Source organism: Dicentrarchus labrax, unplaced genomic scaffold, assembly GCF_905237075.1.
Source record: "Dicentrarchus labrax unplaced genomic scaffold, dlabrax2021, whole genome shotgun sequence".
NCBI lineage: Eukaryota > Metazoa > Chordata > Actinopteri > Moronidae > Dicentrarchus > Dicentrarchus labrax.
Window position 1 is genome coordinate 11,061,538 of NW_026136712.1, and position 21,003 is coordinate 11,082,540.

At 38.7% G+C, this 21,003-nt stretch overlaps 1 protein-coding gene across 8 annotated transcripts; it reads left to right on the forward strand.

The window, feature by feature from the left end:
• The first annotated feature begins 6,306 nt into the window (after positions 1-6,306).
• si:ch211-234p6.5 (pleckstrin homology domain-containing family A member 4) lies at positions 6,307-20,801 on the forward strand. Of its 8 annotated transcripts, none has more exons than XM_051418321.1 (24): positions 6,308-6,601; positions 9,336-9,405; positions 9,499-9,597; positions 9,703-9,775; positions 9,879-9,979; positions 10,536-10,654; positions 10,761-10,973; positions 11,098-11,398; positions 12,178-12,237; positions 12,465-12,617; positions 13,319-13,378; positions 13,486-13,566; positions 13,899-14,051; positions 14,142-14,240; positions 14,455-14,563; positions 15,115-15,188; positions 15,730-15,834; positions 15,923-16,013; positions 16,254-16,309; positions 16,740-16,874; positions 16,966-17,376; positions 18,230-18,336; positions 18,489-18,593; positions 19,050-19,197. In XM_051418321.1, exons 1-23 carry the CDS (start codon positions 6,558-6,560, stop codon positions 18,562-18,564), a joined length of 2,790 nt encoding a protein of 929 aa, XP_051274281.1. In that variant the 5' UTR covers positions 6,308-6,557; the 3' UTR covers positions 18,565-18,593; positions 19,050-19,197. The 8 variants fall into 8 exon arrangements, with proteins under 8 accessions (XP_051274282.1, XP_051274281.1, XP_051274276.1 ...); XM_051418316.1 differs by having other exon boundaries at positions 6,310-6,601; positions 16,743-16,874; positions 18,484-18,593; positions 19,050-20,801; XM_051418315.1 differs by having other exon boundaries at positions 6,311-6,601; positions 18,484-18,593; positions 19,050-20,801.
• The last annotated feature ends 202 nt before the right edge of the window (positions 20,802-21,003 follow it).

The following is a 21,003-nucleotide window of genomic DNA, read 5'->3' on the forward strand; positions in this document are numbered from 1 at the left end:
ACCCTCATAACCCACACTTTTTCATACAGTAAAAAGGTCAAAAATGATCGGTGTTACCATTATCATTACCATAAACCGAAACATTAATTTTGTGGCTATAATTAATATCTATATAATAACAATGTTTCAAAAGACAATGTGAGAGGGATTGCTCGTAGTTATGAACTTCCAGAGATCAACTTTACTCTCTCTTTTTATTTTCTCTTTATTTTCTTTCATTTTGACAACACCAGTCACAACAGGCAGCTCTTTTCAATGAAAAAACTCTAAAACCCCACTGTATGTTACCTGCTCAGCACCAAATGACAGAGATACACAGTTAATGGCTAGCTGGTGAACACAGTGGAGTGTTTAGCAGCTGAAGAGCCATAGGAGTTGGTAGAGAGCAAACACAGAGCTAAAAGAGAGTTAATACTGAACTTAACATTCGTTGGGTGGCCAGAACTCAAAGTTAATGATAATGTTGCTCCATAACTGCTGGATGTGTAAATAAGCAACTGTTTTCTAACACGTTGGCCATATCAACTTAAAAGATGATGTTCATAACTTCTCTATGCTTCCCCCAAGGGGCCAAAAAAGTATGTTATTCTGTTATGTTTGATGATAAATATTAGCTTTATTTGAAGTTTGTTATGTTAATGTGTCATTTATCATTAGAGGTTCATTGTGTAGGATTGTTTATTTGCATCTAGAACCAGTGTTTTGTTTGTCCCATCCTGGATATTCTACAACTTATATGACAACCTAATGTTTGCTAGCTACTGTAAAAAGTAGGATAATTTGATTATATGTAATAGTAGGCTAGATACATTTTCACATACTGTAACTGTAATCAAATTGTAAATCTTTTGTAAAACAGCAATATTGTAATAGAGAAATAACAGTTACATGTAAAATGTTAAGTGTGCCATAAAATAGTTTCTGTTTAAAATAATGTGTACCCTAAATGGTAATGCAACTCAGAGTTTAAATGTGGTCCTCTATACGTGACAAAAGTACCAGATTACAGGGAATCACTCTTCCTGCGGCAATAACACAAAAACAGAATTTTTATAGAAACTAAATGAGGCATATAAAAATGAGAATGTTTGGAAATCTATTTTTGAGGGAGATGTTATATGTAGAATATGTATTTTGGTCACACAAATATTGAAAAAAAAACAACAACAACAGACCAGATGAGTCATGTTTGCCTAATTTTGGTGTCAAGGGGTTAAAAAAACTATTTGTGCTAGTTTTGTTGTTGCATGATTGAAAAGGTTGTTTAGCATATCTTTTACAGTTCTGCCATTTTATTGCTGTCCAAACTTATTTCAAGGTTAATTCTAGCTATGAAGGTATTTGAGGCCTGATGGTAAATGGTAAAAGAACAAATACATAGTTACATAACTGTATATATAACTGCTAAAGCGCACCTAAGATTTATGTCGTGGTTCCTGCGATGAGTATGGGTGTGAATTTACGGTCCGTAAGCTCGACAGTTAAACCTATACGACAAACATCCATCGTGGAGCAAAGAAAACATAACTGGAGACCATGATCCAAGAATAATCACACTAAGAGCGCCATGTTTGTATCTGGATGTGATGTATCTGGATGAGCAAATGCAAGGCATGTGAGTGAGTGGTAACTCTAAGCGTGTGTCATGAGCAAAGTGGTATAAGCTATATAAGTGACACATATAGCATGACATACAGGTTGGAGGGGAGAGCGTCCCACATTTCAAGCTGCTTTGTGCACTGATTTATACACAATCTAAACACAAGAGAATAAAAACTTTAAATCCATCTTTAAATGTTTTACAGCAAAACAAAGTGTCTTCTGGTCTTTCTGATGAACATACATTCGACAGTGAAAGAAATAAAGTGTCAAATGTATAATTTATTAACAGTATTAAAAGATAAAAATCTGTTTTCCTCCATTGTCTTCATTTCAGTGTCTTCACGTCTTCATGTGCACCAGCTCGATGAGTTGTGTTCAGTAGCTTGTTCTAAATTGCATCAACTCAATGCTCTCTCATGATATTATTCCCATCTGGTCCAACACCGCCCTATCGATGATATGCAGCACTCATTTATTCTGACACTATTGGTCCCGGCAGATTTACTGTCATGTAGCTACTGGCCCGCGTTCAAAATGTCTGCATGGCCTGGTGGGAGCACCAGTTACATGCTGCTCTCTTTCCCTTGCCTGTGTATGTACAGAACCCTCACACCACTCTCATTAACCTTCAGTGTGCCTGTTGTCCTGCTCATAATTACAGATAGCAATCTAGGACATGTAGTGCTCCTGTATTGCATACAGTACATGACGCTGGAATACTGGGTCAAGGTCTGGTTGTGGTCTACTGTTGCTTTTCTGTTTTTTGACACCACTGGTATAGTTTAAAATAGGTTCCATTGAAAGGAGAGAATCTACTCGTTTGAATATAACAAACCATATGATAACTGGGTTTTTATGGGTGACCTTAAATATAAACTTCCGGTGTGCTCATACACATTATAGGAGTGCTTGAATTATTTATGAAAAAATAAAAAAAAATATTTCTTCTTTTTCATCATGATTTAAAATCTAGGCTTGTTACACATTATCATCAACAAATATTACTGAAGATTATGTTTAACTTAATAAACAATCAAATCTGTGTTTAGGTGTCTGGTTCTAATTGTATTAAAATAACAAAACAAAAATGTAGTGATGTACAGTAATTACAGTATATTAAGCAGTTAACCTTTATAATCTTTAATCCATGAAGAAAAACATTAATACATGCGGATTCTGGTAATACACCAGTTAATTGTTTCTATATCTTTATATACAAATTTGCAGGGGTGGGGGACTAACCAAGTACTTCACTAAAGTGCTGTACTCAAGTACAATTTTGAGGTGCTTACACAGTATTTTAGTATTTCTATTTAATGCTACTTCATAGTCAGACTCCACTACATTTCATCTAAATATTGTACTTGTTTCTTTTGCTACATGTACAATATCTGACAGTTACCTATACTCTGCAGATTACATTTAAACATAAAGAAACAGTGATGAGCTTACTGTATACACCAAGAATATGAAGTAAAGTCAGTAATATTACTGACCATAGGAGCTTCATATTTTAGGTATTCTCTTACAATACTTTCAATTTACAGTTTTACTTCAGTAACATTTTAAGCTCAGGACAGGACCTCTGTTTGTAATGTGATTTTGCTATGTGTTCTGAATCTGAATACTTCTTCAATTTGTCCATTCTCCTGTAAACAACCATGTTTGGTCGATGGTATTCTTCATTACTGAAGACAACAGCATCACCTTCTGTGAAAAGTGAAGCATTACAAGCCAGACATGTTAGCTCTGGCTTCTATATACATATTCTACTATAACATTGCACTGTAACATCATAAAGTTTTTCTGTGTAGTTTAGGCACATTTGATATATATTACCCATTGATTTGAATCATTTTTGTAAGACAGTTAGTAGAAGTAGAAGCTGTACAAAGTTAGTAAATGGCTCCACCTGCTGGATTCTTGTTGTCTGTACAAAACAAATGTAAAACATTTCATACACAGTATGAAATCTGGTTGCTTTGATTGATCATTTGTGTGTCTATCTGTGAGAATTAAAATGAAAAAGGATTATAAAGATTGCATAACTTTGGAACTCCAGATTGGTCAATACCAAATAAATAATTAAGCCATTATGTAAGAACAATTGCAAAATACATTGCAATATAAAAAATAACACATTTTCTTTCATAAAGTCACTTTTTTTTAACAGTGGAGTTGTCACCAGTCAGACAGCCAATCGCATCCCCCCTGCCTCAATTAGCAGGGCTGCTACTAAGTCTTGACCAGTTAGCTCCAGTTGAAAACAATATCCTCAACATAAAAGGAATCGACCAACTAGTGGCTGCTGCAAATACACACGAAACAAATCTCCATTTATTCAGTTTAACAAGGCTACATGCTACCTACCTAGCTAGCTAGCTAACTAGGGCAGCTTAAAGGTCCAGTGTGTAGGATTTAGTGGCATGTAAAAATGCAAAAATGTAAATGTAAATGGACCGTACTTGTATAGCTCCATTCTAGTCCTCTGTCAACTCAAAGAGGTTTTACACTGCATGCCACATGCACCCATTCATAAACACATACAGTGATGGCAGAGGCTCATCACAAACAGAAACTAACTCATTCATTCACATTCACACACCGACAGCATCAGGAACAATTTAGGGGTTCAGTATCTGATTAGTGGATGACCTCCTTCACCTCCTGAGCCACAGCCTCCCCAAGAACCAGTTGGCTTGTCCCTTCTAGGCTATTGTAGAAACATGGCGGACTCCATGAAAAGCAACCCGTGTCTCTGTAGATACAAACAGCTAATTTTAAGGTAACAAAAACATAATGATTCCTATAAACAGGTGATTATACACGAATGCAAATATACCTATGAATATTATATTCCATTTCTGCCCATAGATCCTCCTAAATGTTTCACACTGGACCTTTAAAGTATAGATCTTTCCTTGGCATCAATGTGAGGAGCCAGTAGTAATAGAACCTTGACAGTGTTGTGATTCTAAATATATTCCTCAGAGAAAGACAAACAGCTCTGTGCAGACTAAGTGAGAAAAAAGTGACATTTTGAAATATAAATGACTTTAATGAAATTTAATTTCATTAATGCTTAACATTTCAGTTAATCGGTTCATTTAAAGGACTTTAATCCAGCATATTATTACCTATTTAAAAATGTCTCATCTTTTATCTGTTATTGAACAACTTGGGGCTTCATATATTACAGGTTAATGTGGATCGTGCTCTGGCACCAGCTAGCTGTGTTTTGTTAAGAACCACATTTCCCATGAGCATTGAAACCCCTGTTCCTGCTTCAAGAGTGCTCCACAGGTTGTCCACTGCGTAACAGGAGATGATAAGTAGCCATGCCAGCTGTCAGTCAATGGGGCTGATTGTGTAGTATGCTAAAACGGAGGGGTCATAAATATCTGGAGGCAGACTGATTCGTCCCCTGTGAGAACCGGACATCCTGGGCATTCGAGGTCACGACCTTCCTGCTAAAAACCAAATGGTCTGAACATGTGAGATACTAATTATATGATGGCATGATTACTATTCGACTGTTGAGCAATGGTTTGAGTGTTTTTTTGCTGTATTTACAGTATGTCTCAAGGGTTTCGATCAATACGCTGTGTATTTTTCACCACTTTATTCATACATTTAAATATAGTGCCAGTGGCTGCTGTCCTGTGAGAGTAATTTTAGACTTGACTTTTCTCCTATCTCGTTGTTCTTATCATAGCTCTTAAAATTCCTTTGATATCTTCCTCTTGTACAGCAATAATGCCAGCTCTCCTGAGGCATCTGTCGTGGCCCGCTGCTGAGTATGAGCTTTCACTTTTCCTTTGAGTGCTTTTCTTTCTGTCGAGGTTTTTGATATTATTCATGACTGAAAACGCTCTTGCTCTTCTCACCTTAAAGCACTGTAAACCTGCTTTCTTAAAGCTGGATTAGTGAAGCACCATCTCTGTTGCTGTACTGCAGCACGTGGAGTGTATTAGAGGTACTTCAGTTTCTATCTTGAGAATATTTGAAGAAGAACTCCACAAGACGCTGACTCAGTGCAGCAGAAAACCTAACTAAGAGCCCACCATCTGGGAGAAGGCTTTTGCCTAATTATGTAAACCTTTGAAGTCTAGACTTACTAATTATAAAACAATGTGATTATATCTGATATTTAAATACTACAATAGATATCTTAACTACAGATTTATGGGTGTACTTCACAATAAACTGTAGGTTTGTCAGAGATTCTTTAGTTTACAATTTCTAAACTTGTAATAAATCAATGCTATCCAAATATCCTATTTTTAATCCAACCTGGACTATTTTCCTTCTGCTCAAAATATAATTTAAGTCATTTTAGTGTGTTTATTTGCTGTTTTGTAGTCTTCTGTTTATCAGTTTGCCAGTGAAACAAAACTTTTGAGCCTTTGCACACAGATGTCATAGTGAACCCTTCATACTCCGGATGTTAAGGCCTTTATTAAGAGTGATAATACAAGACTGACATCCAAATCTTTTATCGTCAGGAAGCCAGATCCAAATAGCTGAGAATTGAAATTCAAATAATGCAAAGGGCAGAGAAGAAGAATGGGAGAACAGCTGTTTTTTGTGAATTCCCAAGTCACAAACCCACACTCAGCAAGAGACAGAGAGGCTGTCAAGGGCAGGGTGAGAGGGAGGGACGCTGAAGAAGAAGAAGAAGAAGAGGGGGGGGAAGAAAGAAGGGGCTCACAGAGAGTGCACTGTTAGAGGACAGAAAATCAGTGAGAGTGTTAACAGCCAGCGTAGGTAGATCACCGGACAAACACCACTGCTGCAAGTCAGAACGGAGGGAAGGAGTGAGAAACAGAGAGGGAAATTCACACGTACAAGGAGAGAAGAGGAGTATAGCAAGAGAGTGTTTGGGCAACAGGAGCTTGTGGTAGCCAGGAAGAGGGCAGCCAAGCCTGAGGAGATGCTGTGAGGAAGCGTGCCAAATGATGGAGCTTGAAGCAGTCAGCAGGCGGGCACAATTAGTCAGGTACAGCAATATGGCATTTATTATTATTTATGTCTCATGTAATTCTGTTTAAACAATTAAAAACTACAGAAAGATTAACAGAAAGATATTTGAGTGTATTTTAGTATTTCTGTTTCCTTTTAATACTTTATTAATCCTGTTTTTCCATTTATTTGATAAGTTTATGATCAGTTTACTATGTCGCTCAAGGTGAACAGTACTGTAAAGCAGCAATGTGATTATTGTATTATCTGTGGCTGGACTATTACAGGCCCACTGGGAGACTTTTTCTCAGCTTTGCCAGGCTGTGATATCCCAGCTGTATCTACCCAGCAACTTGTATTCCTCCTATAGTCCAGCTTTACCGTGTAAATCCGTATGAAATATGCTGTGTACAGAACCAGTATTCTCATTAGGCAATCTTTTCAGGAGGTCAAATTAGTTACTGAGGCAGTGCCTTACGTCACTACTTTACTTATCAAGGTCAAACGTATACTGATGATTTTGTTGACATTCAAAGACATGAGAATGTAGGAGACATGCAAATGTTTTTGTTGATGGAGAGGGAGGATATTTTCTGGGCCGATGTATTCAACATGCTCTGTGTCCAACTTCACATGATGCTCCAGAGTCCTTGGGCACCACAAAGCACACTCTGTGTGGCACACAGACCCTCCATTTGTCCTCCCCTCCATCCCTCTTTAGCATTTTAAGTCTTCTCCTCCCCGAGCGAGTGACCCCCGCTGATTAAGAAGGAGATTTTCCAAATGTTTCACAACACCCACGTAACCCCCAGCAGCTATGAGGTTGTTACACTCTGCTTGCATCGCTTACAAAGACTTTATTGTTTTTTTTTATTTACTCTGTGTCTCACTTGTGGAGGATTGTGGTTGATACTGCCATAGATTGGGGCAGCTAAACCATGTCGAACCCCTGGGTCACCCACGAGTGCTTGTCGACGCTAGTGTTTCTCATGAATTTTTATCTTCAAGTACATCTGTATTGCTGTTTCATGGAGGTCACCATAAACTGTACAGTTTAGATAAGCTGTATAAAAGAAGCTAAGGCAAGTACAGCATGCAGGTGTAATCTAAAGTAGCTGAGAATCAGAAAATCTTAATAACAGTTGTTTTCAGTAGTCTAGTGAATTTGTAAATGAAGTGATTACATTATTAAACATACACTCACATACTGCATACTACTAGTAGTAGCAATATGTAAACATGCACTAGTACAAACAAGTACATGCAGTACAATACTGTACAAGCAGTTAGACATAAAGTAGAAAAATGTAAGATGTGAACTCAGTTGTGCAGTATTAGTAGTATATAAACTCTTTAAATACATGCATATATAAATACAGTAAGAAAGTAGATTAGCACAATATATACATAGGAGGAATAGATGTTTGCTGTAATTTATAAAGAAAATGGTACTTTATATAGTAATAGCAGTACTAATTCAAGTATAAAAATAGTAATTTAAGAAGATAGATCAGATCTAATTTCCCATTTCATTATTAGAACCTGGCAACACAATAAAAAACAATAGAAACAAATATATATCACACATCTAAAATACTGACCTGACATCTGAGTGGCCTAAACTGTAAGTTAAATGACAAAAATGTGAACTATGATTGAATAACAGAATTTAAATTTCTATAAATATATGCTTATGCATTAGTAACAAAGTTAATTATATATATATAAAAACTATGTGGCTTATAGAGTAGGTGCAGGTGCACGAAACATGTGACCTGATGTACACATGCAAATATGCTGATAAACCCTGAAGAGACACCCTGACTCTACAGAAAAGCACAAACCTGTGACACAGTGAGCCCCACCCCTCCCTGCACATTTGTCTTCAACATGCCACTTTACTTCCCCCCTTCTCCACACTCTTTTATCTTGGTTGTCTGTCCTCTGCCGTCCACGCTGCAGTTCTGCAGTTTGGGACACATTCCAAAACCCTCTCAGTCTCTCATACCAGCCCGTCCCTGCTGCCAGATTGGTTTTCACACTGTCCCGGGCCCCTCCCTGCTACCACGGCGACGCAGCTGTCACCTGTCAGTTTCATGGTGGGGATGCACACCGGCCTGTTATGGCTCAGAATAGAATTGTGGGAGAGTTTTGCTCGAAGTGGGAGAGCACAACACCAAGTCTCCGAACGGATGAACAGTTGACTAGGAAAAAATCTCAACTATATGGGAATGTGGCATATGTGTGCTCGGAGGTTACTGGGTGCTGTTCATGGGAGTGACTGACTGCTTCTACAGAGACTCTGGTTCAGATTGTATTGGTAAGGCCTCACTCAGAGCAACTAGTTGCAACCAGTTCATTCAAAATGAGTTCCGATGTAGAGAAGTATTTTCTCAGAAGTTGTGGTAAACTATAACTGTACAGGTGTGGATCTTTTTATTATGTGTTTTCTTGACTTGATTGCTGTTTTGTGTGTTTGTGTGTACCATAAGTAATTATGACCTTGTATGAAGCAATACATTCTTATTAATAGACACACCTGTATAAAATAACTGGTTAAAGTTAGAGCTACACTTTGGTTGTAATCAATATAAAACTTAATAACTTAATAAAACAGATATGACATTTCAAATTTGACATTTGCATCCAGCTCTGACATTTCTGACAAATATTTGTGACTTTTCTCATCAACTTGTCTTCCTTGCGTTTTCACGTGAGTGGGTATCTGGCTGTTTTCAACTATAGTCTAAATTTTTCTGTTTCCTCTGCAGAATGGATGACCAGGACAGAGTAAGCCAAACATCCAGCGTGGCCACTATTTCCTACTTTCCTGTCGTAAAGGTTCATTTTAAGTTTGCCTGGCTATCTTGTCATGATGTGCACATGTTGAGGGATAATTGTGACACTGTTAATGTATAAAAAATGTATCTTCAGGAAAGTGATGGAAAGGTGCAAACATTTGGGAAAAGATGTCAGGCGGCCAAGAGGGATCCCAACTGTCCTGTCATCATCAGAGGATGGCTCAACAAGAAGGTAATTTTCCAAACATGGCCTACTTAACATTTTACAACTTCATCATTGCATTTTGAAGAGCGTGTGACTGCAAAGAGGCGCTCCTAATTAATCTCCCTTCTGCAGGATAGCTCTGGTTTGAAGCTATGGAAGAGAAGGTGGTTTGTCCTCTCCAACTACTGTCTGTTTTACTATAAAGGTACACTTGTAGCCCAGCCAGTGCTTTGTGTTTCACACACTCATGTGTGATTGTACAACAATGCATCTCTTCTTTTGTTCACTTATTTTCTGTTCCCCACCAGACAGTAGAGAAGAATCAGTGCTGGGCAGCATCCCTCTCCCGAGCTACAAAATCCTGTTCTGCACACCACGAGAATGCAAGAACAGAAAGTTCACCTTCAAGGTATCGCTAATGGTTACTCATTCTTCTAATGTAAACTTTTTTTTCTGAATTTAAATCAATTAATAGATCAAATCATCCACAGATGAATCCATTATTTAAAAAAAATCAATAGTTGCAGTCCTACAACTTAGTTAAAATGAATAAACTACAACAGCAAAATCCTGCTTTTATATGAATGCAGCATTAGTAATAATAATCTAATGATATAAATAGTGTACTACAACAGTCACAGCGGACATTTTTATTACTTTTACCTTTAATACTTTAAGTGCATTTCCCTGATCATACTTACATACTTTTATTTAACATTTTCAGCGCAGGAATTTAGCTTGCAGAGCTTACAGTGTGGTGTAGTACTTTTACTTAAGCAAAGTATCCGAATTATTCCTAGACACTGGTTTATTCAATCTGTTAACTTCAAATCAACTTCACGCACATCACGAAAAACATGATTCTTCACTTGAGCTACAGTACATTTGTAACTCAAAGAACATTGATCCTTTATGAGGGGACTAATAACAGTGTGATGTTGTGAAAAATCTGTGTTTAAATCTAGGTGGTGCACCAGGGAATGCGCTCTTATTTTTTCAGTGCTGACACTCAGGAGGACATGTTGGGTTGGGTCCGAGCCCTCAGTCAGTCTGCTTCAATGGAAGCAGACGGCTCGCTAAGCAGGTACAGCACTATTCACTGCAGACATACGGTGTTAAACACTGAATATCCAACATTTTCCACGATTGCACTTGGTGACCCTTTTTTGCTGCATTGCTGATCCTTTCAGGCGTTGCTCAAGTTATCAGGATTTCACACAGATAGGTGGCAGCAGTGAATCAGTGGACTTTCCTAAACCCCCCTCTGATGGAGAGGGTCCCTCCCAAAGGCACAGACACGTCAGCAGGACTTTGAGTGAACCGAGTCAGCTCAGTGGTGGGAGGATGGGGACGTCGCACTCGGAGCGCAGGGGGAGGCGGAGTGTGCGTCAGAGAAACAGCAGGTTGTCAACTCATCTCTGTGTGTGAAAGGCGCATATTTAAATCCCAGTGGTTTACTTAACAGGAAAAAAATCATCTGAGAAAGGTCCCAGCTTTGGCATTTTGTTCTGTTCTCTCTTCAAACAGAACACCCAGCCCTCCTGATTTTAGCAGAAGAAGAGTTTGTGGTCCACACCAAGAGGAAGATTCTCTTCCTGGCCAAAACACGCCACCCATGCAGACAGAAACGATGGGAACAGGTTCTTTGACCTCAAGAGGTCAGCTGGGATCACGACCTCACACGCCAGTGGGAAGGGTTGACATTCGACCTCATGATGACTCCGTCATGGTGCCCCAGATGCTTTACTACGCACCTGCCTCACCTAAGCTGGAGTTCAAATCCACTCCAAACACTCCAGTCACGGAAAGGTGGCAGAACCTAAGCAAGGTCTGGTTTATCTTGATCAGAAAATACACTCCAATAGCCTGGGTTCAGCATGTCGTACAAAAGCTAATATGTTGTTAATCTCTTGTTGTTGTATAATTAGTCGTTTTTAAAAGAATCAGTCAATAATAATGGGATTCCTGTTCATATAAAAGTGCTATGAAAGGTACAGCTTTGATTTCTGTTTTAACAATTCACTTCAAAGTCAAAAAAGTATTTCCTTCAATTAAGTTTGCTTGTTTAAATGTGTGCAGACATAAAACAGAAACTGCATTATCCACAATTTGTAAGTAAATGTGTTAATTTTACAAAGGTATATTTATAAACCACATTTAAAAACAACATTTATTTCAAATAAATGTTACCATTATATACTGTTTTATCACATATATACATGCTTAAGGATGGATTTTAGGGTTGTTGTCCAAATGTGATGTAATTTGCTTTAAAGGGGCACAGTTTCACACATTCACACAGTTTACTTCTCATAAAGACAGCCTGTAGAAACAGTGGTGTCTTCTGTGGCCCTGGAGGAAGATTTCCAAGGTTTGAAATAAAAATAACTTTGATGATATAAGTTGCTTTATGGGAAATGTAAGATCCCATGTTTTTCGAGCTTGATTCATACCAGAGACCTAAAGTCAGGAATTCACTCCTGCTTCCATTTAGATCATTCTTTGTCTCTTGTGAGTCCCCCTTCTATGGAGGTGCTTATACTATATTATAATACTTAATCGCTGGAGTACCCTTTTAACACACCTTGTCTTTTTCATTGTTAACAGCCTACACCTACATATGGTTCTGTCCATCATACATCGAGTGGGAGAAGACCTTTAGGAAAGGTGATTATAGTATGAACACTACATTCACAGTAAAACATCCAGACCAGTGTGCACCACATCACACTTACGGAGTAAAGTAAAACCATCTGATTTTTACTGAGTAAAACCTACAGACAGATTTTTGAATAAGATGGATTTTACTTGTTACCTGTATAGTAGCACAGTATTTTCTGTATAATGCCTTGTGTTGTCTGTTCTTTTCATATACATGCTGTCTCTTCCTTCAGAGCTACTCTACGGGGGCACATGCAGACTTACTACCCCCTTTGCCCCCATCATCGAGAGCTGCACATGCTCCCCACAACCCACACCACCACCACCACCACCATCATCACCATCACCGCAGCAATTTATCTGTTTGTGTGCTACCGCCAGCTATGGTACAACCCGTTCTGCTGCGCTCTGTGTTCCTTATGTTGTCTTGTGTGATACGACAACTTATTGTTATGTGTATTTGTGCGTCTCCTCAAAAATGTTGTTTGTGCTGTGGTGTCGTCTTTAACTGACTTTTAACAAAGTGACTAATTTTTATCATTGTGAGAAACAGTGTTTTGTGATACTGTCCCACACTGTTATGTGCCCAACTCGTTTTATGTCCATGTCAATGTACTATATTGTCACTAATTCTTCTTGTGTAACTAATAAATCATATATTGTGCCTATTATTTTTATTGTGTTTAACTGTGGTTTTATCTGTGTGTTTTATCCAATTATCATGAGTTCTGCTACATGAGTCTTACATTAAGCAGATGTTTGTCATAAGTCATAAATGTATGTTATGAAAATGAATTCTAATTAATTTGCCCTCAAATTCATGACGAAACTCTCTCTTGTCTCATGTTAAGCTTGTGCTGTGCTCTTTTAAAAGACAACTGCTCAGTCTCAGCATTAAGACTCAAGCATTAATCTACATTTAAATATGTATTAACTGTAGTGAACACAGAGTATTTCCTAAAAAAAGAAGATCTCATTAAATCTCATATTGATACAATCTGGTGAACAGGATGAAGCAATGTAAAAAAACACTTACACTTACACTGTAAGTACTGTTTAACAAAATGATGACCTCAATGCATTTCAGTCCCCAAAGCCTGACCCGAGGGAAACCCCACCAATCAGGCCTCTTGAAAGTGATGCAGATGTAAGTATTCATATGTTGTAACATGGCTCTTCACTGTCACTGCAGTTATTTATCATCTTTTACACATTTCTCTCTAAGTAGACATCAGTTTGATTTTCCCTCCTCAGGCTGTGCTGACAAGGTTGTGTGGGTGTGACAAGCTGCTACAGTCTCTGTCCTTAGAACTGGCCCAGCTACAAATGGATAAGGTCAGTCATTACCTCATGCTATACATTTGAAGCTATTTAGATTCCTGACCAATAAATGTATTTATGAAAAGTAATGCATTGGATGTGTAGGTGAGCTGATGGATTTAGTTAAGTCCCACACAATTCCAAAATTCAAACTAACCAAATAACTTGACGTGAACTCTAGCTCAAAAAATACAAATACAGTTGAATGTTTTTTGTTGTAGTCAGCCCATGAAAACATACTAAAATACCCCTTTTTACTGTATTCTGTCTTTTTGGCCACATAGCAATAGCAAACAGATTGTTAGTGTTATAAGAATAGAAACTGTAAAATCTTTTTCCTGTTGCAGGACAGTGTCCATTGTGCGTTAGAGGTGTCCAGACTTCAGCTGGAGGAGTGGAAAAGTCAGGGGCCCAGGGCCCAGGAAGAAGCACTAACTCAGAAGGCTTTGCTCCAGGAGGAGCTGGTCACAATCCGGGCACGAATGTGTGATGTATCTTTGGTATGTAATAATCCAGAGGATAGTGAACCAGACATGAGTATTATATAATTTTCTCATTTTATTTATTTATTTATTTATTTATTTATTCAGGAAATGGAGAGGGTTTGGAGTCAATATGAGAGAATGGAGAGTGAACTGTCGGTTATCCGTTCTCACCTTCAGCACATCTGCAATTTTGGAGTGCCACAGGTATTTTTAAACTGCAAACTGGATACTTTTTCACTAATATATTAAGCTTGGTTAGCATATATATGGTGTGCATCTGTTGCAAAACTTCTCCACCTCACGCTTGTGGGAAATGGTAAATAATAAACTCTATGAGTGACTATAGCTCCTGACCTTAAAGTCACAAAGATCTTTCTACAGATCCTTAAGGCTCATGTCTGAAGATTATTTTTAACAGGAGCAGTCCCAGGCCCAGAGAGAGCTGTGGATGATGGAGGACATCCTGGCTGGACTAAAGATCAACAGGGATCACTTCCGCTTCCTGCTGGGACTACAGAGGCACCACAGTAAGCATCAGCTCTCCCTTGCTGTAATGCGTAGAGTCTGAGGCTTGTTTGGAATTTTATGCTGTATAATTATGACTGTAGAGAACAGTTTTTTACAGTGTGGTGGTTTCTTTAGTTTTGTTTGTCTTTCAGAGGATTATTAGCAGTATTCAGAATAAACCAGGCAATATTATATGTTAAAATACAATCTTCTCAGCCTAAAGCAAAGGGTTCAACCCAGGAGACACTCAGTTCAGCCAAATTGTAAAAGATCCTCTTTGCACACTCTCTTGAATAAATCATGAGTTAAGTACAATGTGTAATCTTTTCATCACCTTCACCTTCATCAGCCAATAAGAAATGTAAGTCTAAGGTCTGAATAGTGTGGTGATGTCATATTACATTCATTTTGGTTTTGAAGTCTTTTAAATTCAGACAGTGACTTCTTTGCTTCTTCCTTCCATTTGAGGCCACCAATGCACAAAGCTGACTGGTTAATCCTGATTATGCACATGCAACCTGACAATAGTCAAACAGTGTCAACACTCTGACCTTTTCTGTCTCCCCCTCAGCTTTCCAGCCGACAACTCCACATCCTGGATCGCCTGGCTCCCCCACAGAGAGGCTGCAGAGTGGACTGCCAATGGTACGACTCCCGTCCTTTGTCAGTGACCCCTGGCTTTTGCTCTCTGCTTATGAACAAACATGGAATTGTCAAGGCAAAGGTTAAAGCCATCCTCTGGCATTTGCTGACTAGATCTTTTGAGTCCTACAGGTGTTTTCTTACAGGTCTGTGGTGCTTTAAATTGTACTACATTTCTTGTAAATCTTCTATTACTGCTAATTTATTAGTGTACCACTGTGATGGCTTTATATGATCTACTCTGATAAGTGGAGTTTGTCATGATGTCAGGCTACTGAGCTAATAATTTACCATAGTGAAACAGCATGATCCATATACAGAATCTAGTCTGTACCATTTTCTACCTTCATTCAGTTATTATTCAGGACTCTGAAAAAATGCAGTTTGACTGTTGGGGTGACCAGTTGTGTTGTCTATCCTCTCAAGGACTGATATCTCTAAATTATGTTGAGATATGCAGTATCAATATTTATCAATCTGTTATGGAAGATCTATCATAGCTTCACAGTTTTCATCATATCCCTTATGACAATGATTCCTGCAGGATGTCGAACAAGAGCCACCAGTTCGTCCACCGTTACCCCAGGAGTTACAGGAAAGCCACGAGAGCAGGGATCAGGGCCACGGCTGGACAGAGTCACCGTATGAGGTGTGAAATATTGACATCATCAAATCTCAAATATTATCAAGTTTGACACATTTCTTACTTTTTTTTTTTATCTCTACTTATGTTTCAGGGAATCTACAGCCACACTGTTGATCCTGTACAGAGAAGAGGAAACAGCCAGCCTGACCTCCTTAATGTGAAAGCACAGAAAGACTCATTCGGTTGGCACAGATATATTCATTACAAATATAAGGCGTGATATTAATACAATGGCCTGTAGATTAATATTTTCTGACACATCTAATAATAAACAGCCTTTTAGTACCTAGTGGCTTTGTTTTGTCCTCCACCCTCATATTTCCTGTTTCTCTTTCTTCCTGTCACTCTCTCCTCCCACCCCATCCTGTCTCACTCCCTCTACCCTTCTCCTCCTCTTTCCTCTATTTTCATTTCATCTTTAGAGTCTCAGCCTGGTTCAAAGTGGATCCCACCAGACACAACAAACCCGTCAACCAAGGTTTGATTCCTCACAGTTTTCTCTTTAACTATATCTGGGTGTAAGCAATGTGATCCAAAACGCTCCGAATATAGAAGCAAGATTTTTCCTCATTGCAATCAAATTCCAATTCTTTGATTCTCTCATCTTCCTTGCAATTAGGGCATGTTGCAGTGCCGGTTCTAGGCAAGAGGGGGAGGCAAAGGCTCATGTCTCAGAATAGTAGCTCAGTCTCGCCATTTGTGCCACCCAACCCCCTCTTTTTCACATGCTCACACACATACATATATACATACATACATACATACATACATACATATATAGTATATACTGTATATATATATATCTATATATATATACTCATGCATGAATACACCCCTGCACAAATAGATGAAAACACACAGCCATAATAATCATACGTGACTCATACAGCAGCCTATATCTTTTCTAGAAGATGAAGATGAGTGAAGAGGAGCAGATTGAGAGGATGAAGAGGAATCAGGAGAGGATGACTAATAGGAAGAAACCCCCTATATCTGCTCCAGTTGCCCAAACCCAGAGTCAAAGTTCAGAGACAAGAGAGGAGGTCTAATAAATCATTCATCAGTATAACTGACTGAGTCACTACATTATATTTAATGCCAGTATACATTTACTAATCTATCGTATTTCCTCAGGCCCCCTTTCCTCTCAGGGTGACACGAGTTGTTACGGCTGTACTGCCATCTTCTCTCGTGGCCAGACGGGTTTCTGTTGAGGATCCCCCGCCTGAGCTCGACAACCCACTGCCTGAGCAGATCCCTAGTGAGATGCAGCAAAGATTGGCTGAGCAGAGTAAAAAAATGTTGAACAAGCCACCCAGGCGTCTGTTGCTGGAGAGTCCTGATCAAGACCAGTCCTCTGCAGAGATGCACCAGGATCAGTCTGTTAGAAAGACAAACAGACAGCAGCAGCATCAGGGAATACTGAGGTCCTCCAAGAAGGACTCACGGTCAAAGGCGAGCAGCGTTGGGTCTCCTGAGACTTCAAGGAATCAAGTTCGAGACCAAGCAGGTTTAGGAAATGGAAGTGTGGGCTTGGATATCAGGGTAAGAAAGAATGAAATCAAAAGAAAATGAATCAAAAACTCACATGATTAAAGCACGGCATATTCAGAAAGGTGACATACACCATACCATACACTGTCTCATACATTATAGTTTAAGTCATTTCATTTCATTGTATTTTGTTGACATTGGCTTTACTTCCTCATTGTTTAGGGTCCTACAGGTGTCACAGTATGTGTAGAAATGCTAATAATAGTTGCAAAATCAACCATTATTTCCCTCAAATATAGTTTTGCTTTTTTCTGACCTCATTAAACCCAGTAAAGTATTTAGTAAAGTATAGAAGTGAACCTTTCCCCAATACAAAATGAGTTTGATCAAAAACTGAACAAATATAATTTACTTTTGCTTGCTGATTGTAATTCACAGACAAGGAAATGTTTACAGTTTGTTGCCTAACCTACAATATACATACATGCTAGGAGTCAGTTAGACACCAGGTCTCCTTATTAGGCCTCTAATGAAAAAACAAAACTCTAATTACAGTAATTAAAACTGTGATTTGCCAGGGTAGTGTTAAAGACATCATCACCACCAATCACAAAAATGTGTAGTTCAAAATCATTTTTATAAGCAATTAGAAATATACCTGAAGTATTAGGATAATATAACAATGTTAAGTCTCAGCTGTTCAAAAAGGAACCTGAGGTTTCCATGACCATTAACAGAACATTAGGATCAACTGTCACTGAATGAGTAATAATGTTGATTATGTCACATTATTTGCTACAGGTCATTACTGGACTCAAAATGATTAACTGCATTCATATAGTTATCCTTCAAGGCAATGTCATTGTGGTTTAGTCTGCATTCTAATGTAAAACTGCTTGAACAGGCAGAGGAGCAGCCCTCTGACATGGACCCAGACCTCTGTCTGACCCCTGGGCAGCGAGAAGCCAAACTGCGACGTGTGGAACGAATACGGGAAAGAGTCATAAGAAGGTGGGGTTTTCGTTTTTATATTTAAATGTATGTATAAATGTTAGGTCTACAATAATTGGTTGATCTATCTATCTATCTATCTATCTATCTATCTATCTATCTATCTATCTATCTATCTATCTATCTATCTATCTATCTATCTATTAGTGCAGTCAGAGAGAGTGCTACTTCACACAACCAACTGATGATCAGGGGGGAGGGACGGGAAGTTCATCAGGTGCCCCCTGACACACCTAGAAAACAAAAGATGAAAGCAGGTACGTATTTCCCAACACAAAATCAGTAAGTTAAGCCTTGTAGTTAAGATCAAGTTGATAAATGATGAAACTACTTAGTCTTTTTTAATTTCCTTCCCAACATTAAACTACATTTTTGAATGGACCTCATCAAAGTGGGGCCAGCCCTATAAACCCAAAAGACTGTCCTTGACTTTCTAAGTAATGAAGTCGGTCTGTCACGTGTTGGAGTTTCTCCATTGTCTGTTGCTCCTTCAAAGCTCATGAGGCTTTTACTGCAAGGTGCAGGCAGTTGTCAATTATGTCTTCAGGAGCACATTGACCATACCTGGTCCAGCTATATACTAGGTTTTGAGATAGTCTTGTTTTTCTGAAGAAAGATGGCTTTTTTATTGGCCATAAGCTATTAAAAATCTGCTACAGCTATGCAAGTATCTAAACTAACTTACTTACAAATTCTGCTGTTACTGTTTTCAGATCGTGAATCTTACGATGACATCAGAAGTCCCGCAGAACTTCAGCTTTCTAGTGGAGCATCTCAGGATGAAAATGAAAAAGATGGGCATGTCAAAAAATCTAGAAGTCATCTCAAATTTGGGAACAAAACACAACTCAAGGATCACAGTGGAAAAACAGGGGTTGCCAAAACTAAAATCAAACGCCCAGCGTCACCCTATCATGTCTCATCAGTGACAGTCTACCAGAAAGTTGGAGGCAAGGGATTTACAAGTTGCAAGGATAGAGAGGAGCAAAAGCTTGAAGAACCTGACACTTATGATAACGAAAGTGATTTTTCGTCCTCCGATCTGAGAGCCAAGTGGTTCCTCTCCACCAACCAGTGGCAAGGGTTCATACCTTTGCAGATCCCTGGCATGGACTCATTGTGCAGTGAGGAGATATCAGACACTGAGAACCAACCAGTATGCACTGATGATGTGACTGATTCCAATGAAATGTTGTCCACCGTCAGTGAAAGCTTAGAGAAAATGAAAGAGAACCATTCACTCTTCTATAAGATTGCATGTGACATTAGTATTTCAGACACAGACATAACAAAGAATGATGGGAATTCAAATGCTCAAACGTCATCCAGACCAGAAGAAGAAGAGTTGCTAATCACTGAATCTGTGCCAGATGAACCGAATGTTGAGAGATCTTCTAACCAGGAGAGCTCGGATTCCAGCTTGCATATGCCATCAGATGTTAATGAAAAAAGTTTCTCAAATAATAACAAACTGCAAGATTCAACACTGGAAACGCAGGACAAAAAAGCATTAAATACCTCAGCCGGTCCAGCAAAAGAGGCTTGTGTTTATAAAGAGATCCCTGAAAAAGAATGTGAAGACACCTTAAGGAACGAAAACCAGTTAGAGAAAGTTAGACAAACTATCCAAGGAGCTCCTGTTCAGGACACTGACTCTGAACAGGCCCCGGATGAAAATGCAAAAACAAGAGAAGAAAACAGTGTGGCAAAAGAATCAGAAGACAGGAAGGTGGACAAAGAGAGATCCGAAGAGCTGAAGAAATGTCTTAGTTCAAGCGAGGAGAGCAAAGAGACAGTCCAGGAACGAGGCAACAACCACCCCATCACTCCATCAAGCTCTGTGTATGAGGGCGGAAGTGTGATCCGGAGTGCCTCTTTTGGGAAGGCAAGAGTTACAGTATTAAGGACAAGTTTGTAGAGGCAAGAACAGTGGCGACTTAAGGAGCTTAAATGAATGAACTTGGGAAGGACAAGAACACAGTTAAGTGATTCATGGTAAAGGAAAAATGCCTGAGGAGGAGGACTTTAAGTGATTGAAGGAATTTGGACCTAACTTTGGATTAGAAATGGTAAAATGGGAACATACTATAAAAGAAATAATCATACCGTTTGGTAAACTTGAACATGTCCATTAATCATAATATGTGGTTTGAAATGGATGCAGATAAAACAGAAAGTCTTAAGTAGATTTCATTAAAATAAAAAATGTGTATGCAATATATAGTGTTGTTCTTGCAGTTGATGTTAAACACCAAATACCTTGTGTATAGTTGCAGTCAAATACATACAAGTATTTGAGGTTAACACTCATTCCTCTCAAAATATGCATCTAACATAACACAGCAATTTTACATGATGGCTGCTTATGTATGGCAACATAACCCTTTTATTGTCACTGTGACTAAATGTGTTTTGTATCTCAAATATCCTGATTAATAAACATGCTGTGTGTCTGATGAAAAACATTGGGACTCCTGCTCCTGATTTATATGCACATGATATCACTTTTATGTTTTGCTCTCATTTCGTACACCTTTTTTTTTTTTCTTTCTTTCTTCATTGAAGGTCCCCCGTGTGCTTGGGTGCTGCTCTCTGACAAGCCCTGATGCAGAATTACATGGAGCCACTGAAAATGCCTTTGTCACTTTAAATCCTTGCCGTGTCTCA